The sequence below is a fragment of the Nicotiana tabacum genome, chromosome 12 (assembly GCF_000715075.1).
Source record: "Nicotiana tabacum cultivar K326 chromosome 12, ASM71507v2, whole genome shotgun sequence".
NCBI classification, from domain to species: domain Eukaryota; kingdom Viridiplantae; phylum Streptophyta; class Magnoliopsida; order Solanales; family Solanaceae; genus Nicotiana; species Nicotiana tabacum.
The window spans coordinates 36,334,166-36,343,476 of record NC_134091.1 but is presented as its reverse complement, the minus strand read 5'-3'; the positions used below and the strand labels follow the sequence as shown (position 1 = coordinate 36,343,476).

Sequence of the window (9,311 nt, the reverse complement as noted above, 5' to 3'; positions counted from 1 at the left end):
ATTTAAGTTATAATTATGAAAGAAGGACTTATCTCTTCCTGTTGTTGAATTGACATTATCATTCATGATATCCATGCTTAGTATAATGCTTTAAATTATATTATTATTGGCCTAGTAAGTGTCAAGTCGACCCCTCGTCACTACTTCTTCGAGGTTAGGTGGGATACTTACTGGGTACATATTGTTTATGTACTCATACTATGATTCTGTACTTAATTGTGCAGGATCTGACGCTGGTGTATCTAGTTACCCGGCCGACGCGCATACCTGATCTTGGACCGAGACTTCACGATGACCTGCCTCTTCTGAGCCTTTCAACAGCATGCCAGAGTTTCTCTTTTGTTTTTATCTGTCTATTCTGTGCCAGACAGTAGGATAGTCATCTTTTGTATATTCTACTAGTTGCCCACACACTTGTAACACCAGATCTTGGCACGTATTAGTAGACTTCGATTTTTGGGTTGTAATTCAATAGTTATAACTGCTTTTAGATGTTTTCGTTTGTTTGCCTTAAAAATCCTTTATTCATTAAATGCTTTAAATGTAAGTAAAGCTAAATGTTGGAAATGCTTAATAAACAAGAAAGGGGAAATCACTAAGTTGTTCACTGTTGGCTTATCTAGCAACGGTGCTGGATGCCATCACGGCCTGACATGGAGTTGGGTCATGACACATTGTAAGTTGTGTGTTTTGATCTATGGCTTTGAGCCAAGTGGGGGAGTCTGCTATCGGCGAGTTGATTGCAAGGTTATGTGTTGTATTGGATTCGGTTTGAGGTATATTGGTGAATCAGTTATGACTTGCAGAAGTTGAGATTGAGGATGACTCGGGTAAGGGAATTTCTGGATACGGGTGGTATTACACTCTATGGGTATATGGGAATCATAAAATAATTGAGTGGTTATTCGCGAAGGATGTAGTGTACATGGAATAGGGAATTTGCTCGGTTGCTTAGGAGTGTGGGTTACTTCATTGGGTGTTGGTGTACTAATGGGGCATAGGTCGTTTGGTCCGTTTGGTCGGTTCAATTGAGATTTGAGTATGGTGGATGACTCTCGAGAATGGTTCTAATGGATTCAAGAATTATATGTAAAAATTGAGAATTTCGGATTGGTATATGGCTAGGATCTGATATTTGCATGGGATGGTGTCGAGACTTGTGGCATTTTTATACCATTGTGGATTATGCATTTCTGCGTCGAGAAGGTTTTAACACATTGAAATATGTAAATGAGGGCAAATTTTGAAAAAATAAAATTAATTTATTTTTTATTATGTAAAAGGACACTTATTTTGGACCAAAATAACACTACTAGAAATTCGGTAAAAACCGACCAAGGTCGACCGACCAACTTTGGTCAGTCAAAAAACCGACCAAAGTTGGTCGGTTTTTCAAAATATTTTTTTAAAATTTTTTTTTTGAAACCGACCAACTTTGGTCGGTTTTCTTTGGCGCAAAAATGCGGGAAACTATTTTTGAGTCCCGCAAAATTTATGTTTCAAGAAACCGACCAACTTTGGTCGGTTTTTCAATTAAAATAAATAAAAATTAATATTAAAAAAATCGACTAAAATTGGTCGGTTAATTCGGCCGGTCATTTAAAAAAACCGACCAACTTTGGTCGGTAATTTTACTTTTTAATAAAACCGACCAACTTTGGTCGGTTATTTTCATGCGAAAATACAATTAAAGAGTATAAATCAAATAAAAGACAGTCTTAAAACAAAATGTACCGATGGTCTAGTGATAGAATAGTATCCTGCCACAGTACAGACCCCGGTTCGATTCCCAGATGGTGAATTTTTTTAATTACATAATTAAAAAACCGACCAACTTTGGTCGGTTTTTTTTGCAATATTTTTTTTTTAATTTAATTGACCGACCAAAGTTGGTCGGTAATTTCCGACCAACTTTGGTCGGTATACATTTCCGACCACAAAAATACCGTTCACACGTAAATGGTCGTGTTTTGGTCGGTTTTTGGTTATTATCGATCAACGTTGGTCGGTTTTTACCGAATTTGTAGTAGTGTAAAAAGGCCAAAAAGTATTCCCATGCAGGGGTGTCAATTGACATATCCCAAGGTGGCTCCGACACTGGCTGTGTGTGATGGTTTAAAATTATGTATACAAATTGAACCTTAACTGACTTCTAATTCACATTTCGATGTTGGGATTATAAAATACTTGTGCTTGATCGTATCCTCGAGTTTGTTTCTCTTTCGGTTTAATCATTTGATATATTTGAAATTCTCTCAACCAACTACTTTTAATTTTCGTCGAATAGGCTCAATAAGAAGATAAAACGTCCTCCATGTCGAAGGGTTCTCCATTTCGAGAATTCAAACCAAACACCTAAAATTAAGAGGTAATAAAATCTCAACCATCTCATTACACCTACTCTATTTTGTTAATTGGCTCATTTGGTGACGAATTAATACAAGGAACAATTTAGTATGATAACCTAGCTATATATCCCCCACCTACGTACAGCCTTGGCTTAATTCCACGAACTTTTTTCATTTTTTATGCCTCATTAGGAATTTGAAGGGTAATCAGCTATAATTCTTTGCATATTTTTCTTGCCTCACAAATATGTTATGACTTATGTGTTGTCAATTAGTCTCCTCGTATTTTTTTTTATTTTTTTATTTTTTTTCTCAAAGGTCCATCATACTTATGGTGGAGTTAGGCATGACTCCCACCTATATATACCAAATATAATAATTACGCGGAGGAGGACATAAACATTTGCCTCCTTGTATTAATTGGTAAGTAGGGAGTACAAGCTAAATGAGAAGTAATTAAATATACAATTAAAAGGTTGGTCCCCTGATTTTGACCTCTATTTTTCGTTCTCAAATATTGTGCTTTGCGTTATTGCAATTGTCGTCCATGCGTTAATCCTATTAAGCTCATGAAGTCTTCAGTATCTTGAATATGACTCCAGTGCTGTTATATCTTACTCTCTTCGATTCACAATAAATGGTTTGTATTAATTTTTTTTCTAATTTACCCTTATCTAATAAATTTCTAAAAAGTCTTTTAATAATACTTCTTTATATTTTCCTATGGTAGGGATCATGAAAATATTTAGGCTAGTAACTGAAAATTTTCATTTTATAATTTACTCCCTCCGTACAGTGGCGGAGCCACATTGAACCAAGGGGTGTCAAGCGACACCCCTTCGCCGGAAAATTACACTATATTGCTAGATATTTTTTTTAATTTTATGTATGTTTACTATACGTTGATTCCCCTTGACTTTTCGATATATCTAATTATTTATATTTTGACACCCCTTGATGAAAATTCTGAATCCGCCAATATATATATATATATATATATATATATATATATATATATATATATATATATATATATATATATATATATATATATATATATAGTTATTTCACAATATCAGATTAAATTACTTACAACATGTAATAATTCATAGCAACGGCGAATACAACAAGAACTCGCTCAATATACACAAATGTAAAATGAGCAGAAACCGCAATAAACTCCTCACTGTCATTTTATTAGAGCATATATAAATCAGTGGACCCGAAATATAATCAAGTAAAATTAGTAAAAGAAAAAGATATGTATGTTGCAAAACACAGGCAACTGAAGTTGAAGGGGAAATGGTTTTCAATTGAAGTGATGAGACATAGAAGTGGGGAGGGGGGGTCATACGTATTCATGACTCATTAAAATGTTGGTTGTTTAAAAATGGTTGAGAGGGCCGTTGTGAGCTATTGAAAGCAAATATAGATTATGTAGCTAGCTCCAATGGATGGGAAATGACTTTGCAAAAATCTATAGTCAAATCATGTGTCGTGATTTTTAAAAATAATTGTGTCAAATTATTTGTCATTTTAAAAATTCAAGACTAAATCAATTATTTTTTTTCTATTTTACCCTTAAAATTAATTATTCTTAAAGATTACAAATACCTTAATTATGAATAAATATTAAATAAAAAACTATATCTTAAAATATAAATAAAAATAAATAGTCAAAAATCTCTTTTATTTAATATTTTGTTAAGCAGCGTGTAAAAAAGAAATATAACAGATAATTTTGAGACAGGCAGAAGGAGGAGGAGTAATGAAAAATCAGCTAACTCATGATATATCAGACGTGGTTCCTTTTCCAATATTAGTTGAAGAGCTTTGAAAGTTTTTAGTTCTTTGAGTGAGCCATTTTAGAAAGTTGGAGTTATGAGTTATGACCACCCCCTGTTAAAGTTTCCCCAGCTATTTTTCAACTGTATACGGACTCTTCTTATTTAATGACAATTTCACATCCCAGGCGAATTAAGTATTTAAAATTATAGATTTTTACGGTAATTTTAAGTTAATATTTCCTCCGTTTATTTTTACTTGTCCATTTTTAACTTTTTACGTCCTTTAAGAAATAATAAATATAATATGTATTTTATCATGCAATCCCTAATAATGATAGCCTTTCAAAAATCTTGAAAAATAAGTTTGAAAATGAGTAATTAATGATAAGGGTAAAAAAAAAAAAAAAAATTGTCTTTTGCTTGATTTAGTATAGTGGACAAGTAAAAGTGAATGGAGGGAACGTAAAATAATAATTGAGTTACAATTTAGATATTTAATAGAATTTTTTAATATATGTATATAACACTCTTCTTATCTCTTAACGTCACCGCCTACGTGTCTAAATACATTAACTCTACAGCTAATCTTTTGTCTAGGCTTCCTATGGAAGGAAACTATGACGCATATCTGCTTTTAAGTGTGTAGGTGGAAGATCTATCATTAGGGGTCGTTTGGTTTCCTCCATTGACTATTCTTTGATTGGTCATATAAGAAAAAATCATGGCGGTGTGCAACTTAATGGAGTATAATGTTTGGTTACATTTGTCTTACTAGATTTTGCATTCTTAGTATTCGCATAAGTTATACAGAAATTTATGTATTGTTATGATGGGTATAAAATAAACAACATATGTATCGTAATATATGGATAAGAATAACTATAAAAAAAAGAAAAATAAAAAATCAATTCTCACCTAACAATTCCTACACATTATTATTTATTGGCTGGATAATATCGAAACTATAGGACAATTTATAACAAGCACCAACAGAAAAGAAAAGAAAAAAGTCATTCGTGAATGGACTAGAGATAAGAATTTGGTCAAAAATCTTAAAGAGTTATGCCATACTGAAGGAATAAATATCTCATGAATGAAGTTTTCAAGTTCTTTCCAATCCATTTTAAAGTAATTGGCATTAATGGCAGCTTGTTATGTTATATACACCACGATTACGTCGGTCAGCTGTTAATATTAAGCCAACTATATCAAGCAGAGGACAGTGACAAGAAAAATGCAATCAATTATTCTAGTCATTAAATCTCTTGTAAAAATATATAATTCTCTTGGTTATAAAGAGTATGGTATATAAATGATATGGTATACATTTTCCCTTTTTGTGTATGATAATAAAAATGACCTAAACAATATTTTTTTAAGGATTTCAAGAGTTATATTTAACTAAAGTGATCATCTATGATGGCAAAAGCGATTAAGTAAATTAGTGCATGCATGAGAATACAGTGTTAAGATTTGACCGAAGAGAAGAGTTAGTGAATACTCATAGTATTTAACATCTCTGCTTTAAATAGCAGGTTGGAGGTGTATAGTAATTGCATAGCCCCAACTTTCAATTAAATTGAATTTACTTCACTTGAAGAGCACGTCATGCAGAGATGGGCCCCATTCTAGTTCCACATTTAAGTTTTTGCCCTTTTAGATTCTATTGCAGTTGGTTGCCTCCCCCTATATAACCGTCCACAATATTTACACCATTTTATGATCTCAAAAAGAAGAAGAAAAACTTAAAGACAAGAGAAGAAGCCACAAATTTTGATCATCGTCCAAATGGTTTCCTTTCACACAACTCAGGTTCCAACACAAAGAAATGTTTTTCCAAATATAGAAGATTTGTCTAAGAAGAGAAAATGGGACGATGAACTCAAAGCAGAAGATCAAATCTCTTATGAAAAGCCACAGAAAGCCAAGACTATGACATCTTTATTCGGCACTCAGCTGCATCTCGAGACTCCACTGCCTTTGGAGTGGCAAAGATGTCTCGATATTAAGGTATGCAATTTTTTTTCTATAACTATGGTGTCCCGATCAGATTGAACGTATCTAAAAATAATAGTCTATATTTTTAATATCTACTTCATATAAGAGAAGTTTCTAGTATAGTGGTAGATTTAAAAAGACAGTTGGATGCACAAAGTTTTACGTATTCACGCAGGGTTTGAGAAAAGGCTGCACCCCAAAGGGTGTGATGTAGACAACCTACATTAATGCAAACCTTAGTTGTGGTAAATTTGTTTCAAAAAATATTTTTGGAGTTGTAAGTTAGTAAAATACTAGGTGAGACTTTCTTGTTTATTTTTGTAATCCCTTTGTTAGAATTCTTTGCTCTACCGCTAAGTCGGGTGACTACTCTGCCACCTAGATCAAATTTGAATCCCATCTCCAATATTTTGTTCACTCGTTTCATTAACCGTTGGGCCACACTCTTATTATTAGTGTGTTTTTCTTTCAAGAAATGTTATGAAAGTTGGACTAGTCTTAATTATTCTTTGCTGTTTTTTAAAATGCAGTCTGGACATATTTACTTCTACAATACAAGGACACAAAAGAGGACATCAAGAGATCCAAGACTGAGTACTACTCCTGAGCCACCAACTCCAGTGCATATGAGTTTAGACCTTGAACTCAACTTATTACCATGTGGATCACTAGAAAAAACCCAAAATTCCTATTTCATTGGTAATAACAAGAACTCAGACACAAAAAAGAATAGTACTGAGGCTCAGGGTTTGATCACTCGTTCTCCCTCTTGGCTAACATTTGACGTGGATCAACAAGAGATGGTCACTGCAGTTTGCAAGAAATGTCATATGTTAGTAATGATGTCCACATCTTTACCAACATGTCCAAATTGCAAATTTGTCAATCCACCAGATGAAACCCCTCCTACCCTTTTCAAGAGAAGGCTAAGCTCTTTTTGATTAATTAATTGAAGAATAATCCTAGTTAAACTTTTATGGCACACTTAGAAAAGCTTATATATATACTTTAAAGTTATGTATATACTTATGTTATCCGTTAAAAAAGGCCAGATAACTGTATGATTCCAACTCTTAGGTATCATGCATGATTTTGTAAAAAGAATTTGGCTACTATTATATTGAAAATTTTGCAATATCAAGGGCTTTGAGTTCGATTTGCCATGTTTGTTTTTCTTGGAATATGTGTGGACCGACACAGTCACAAGGTAGTTAATGTACTGCATATATTAGTTTCAACCTCCTCCTTTAATATAGGCAATTAAAGTCTCAAGTTAATGTACCTAAAAAAAGGTTTCTTAAATAGTTTAACTTCTACCTAGTGTAATAAAAAATAAAAAAATACTCTAAGATATTTACAGGTAAATGTGACTTGAAAACTTCTTTACAATGAAGAAAGGATGACTTCAACGCTTGCACTCCAAATTATGACAAATCAACGGCAATTAATATTTGCTTAGCAGCGAAATTAGAAGATAAATTATGCCAAACTTACTCAAAAGGCTAAAAATGGATTAGTGCAAAAAATATATATATTCTGAAGTTGAAGTACAAGTAAAAAGTATAATGAAAACAAACAAAAGTATGTAAATCATTTTTTTTCCAGACGAAGAAAAAAATACTTTAAAAGTTTACCTTCAAGTCCAATAGAATATGCTATAAAAAAAATTGCTATATTGAAATATGCGTGTTCACTGCTTGGTTCTGTTCGATTTTATTATATTTTGATCTGATTTTTAAGTTTCTAGAATAAAAAACATAATTGAACGGAAATATATTCAGTTTGATTCCATTTTTTTATTTTCAGTTCGGTTTGGGTTCAGTTTGGCAACAATTAAGCGTTCATTCGCAACTAATTCTGTTTGGTAAAACCTAGACGTCCATTGACAGGTGATATGTCAGAGTCAAATCAACATTGAGAAGGAAATATAATTAAATTAATAAATAAGAGTAGATAATGTACTATATTAATGTCTAAATGTCTAATATGAAGATGATGGTTGCAAAGCCAGTAACTTCAAAAGGTTTAAGCTTATTATTGCTCACGTTAGAATAAAGCAAGCTTGACGTAATATTGCACGTCCAAGGATCCAAAACACTGGTGATATGAGCTTGCGTGCCTTACAGTCAGGGTTGAGTTAGAGTTTTAGTTACGGGTTTGACAAAATCTAGTAAATTTGTGTTAATAAATTCACTTAATATGCATAAATAATTTATCCAAAAACTCAGTAAGCTGTCTTTTCTAGAATCTCATAACCCATAAACTCAAGATTTTGAATCCTTCTCTACTCACAGTGTTAGTCAGACGGATCTTTGCTATCTTTATTTTTCTTGCCAGAAAAGATACAGCAGAGCTCAGTGTGATCAGAACTTATGGAAATTCTCAGCTATGGGAATCGCTATTTTGAACAGAGATTAATGTTGGTAATCTTCTGAAAATGTACAAAGAGAAATGTGGTAGCATGATCAGAATGATAATTTTGTAAACTCATCAGTTTTACATAATAAGAATGATGAAAGTGAAAATACAAAGGTCAGTATGCATCTTAATATTTGGTGTCAAAGAAAATCGATTTCCTGTAATTTAGCTTTAAATTTGTTCATTTTTAAGATCTAATAAACAGAGAACGACCTCAGAATATATTGTTTTGAGGTACATATGAACAACAAAAAAAAGAAATTAGACGTTATCAGTGATGCCTACGTTCCGGTTGTACCTTAATATTGAGTGAACTCGTTTGCACAAAATTATACAGAGGTCACTATATTGGTATTTGAATCATCCAAGAAATAGGAAGAGATGAGTATATGGTCATCAAATGCACTTTTCGCAACAAAGTAATAGGCAACTAATTTTATTTACTAGCTAAAATATATATAAAATATATATATATTTTGTATATAATACACTACAAAGAATATGCATTTTGTGGGCTATTATATTTTCGAGCGGCTAAAAGTTATATATTTCTCAAATTAAAATATCAATATATCACACGTGTAAAACCTCAAACTAGTTGAGATTAGCTATACGAATTCTCTACTAAGTAGCAGTTATCAGGTAGATTTCACATGAACAACATGGCAAATCGCTGTAGGCATTCCTTCTCTTATCACTTATAACAAAGAAAAATCAGCATTGTAATCTTGTTTATCAAAGCGAAAACATCCTTCTGGAC

At 32.5% G+C, this 9,311-nt stretch overlaps 1 protein-coding gene across 1 annotated transcript; it reads left to right on the top strand.

The window, feature by feature from the left end:
• The first annotated feature begins 5,842 nt into the window (after positions 1–5,842).
• LOC107810472 (uncharacterized) lies at positions 5,843–7,274 on the top strand. The gene is made up of 2 exons (XM_016635261.2): positions 5,843–6,145; positions 6,664–7,274. The coding sequence occupies exons 1-2, from the start codon at positions 5,924–5,926 to the stop codon at positions 7,072–7,074; spliced, it is 633 nt and encodes a 210-aa protein (XP_016490747.1). The 5' UTR covers positions 5,843–5,923; the 3' UTR covers positions 7,075–7,274.
• Positions 7,275–9,311: the final 2,037 nt, after the last annotated feature.

What these genes read in the sequence shown, in the direction of transcription:
- LOC107810472 (XM_016635261.2), top strand. Translation starts at nt 5,924, where the DNA reads ATGGTTTCCTTTCACACAACTCAGGTTCCAACACAAAGAAATGTTTTT. An exon ending in AAAGATGTCTCGATATTAAG is followed by an intron (nt 6,146 to 6,663) that starts GTATGCAATTTT and finishes TTTAAAATGCAG; the next exon opens with TCTGGACATATTTACTTCTA.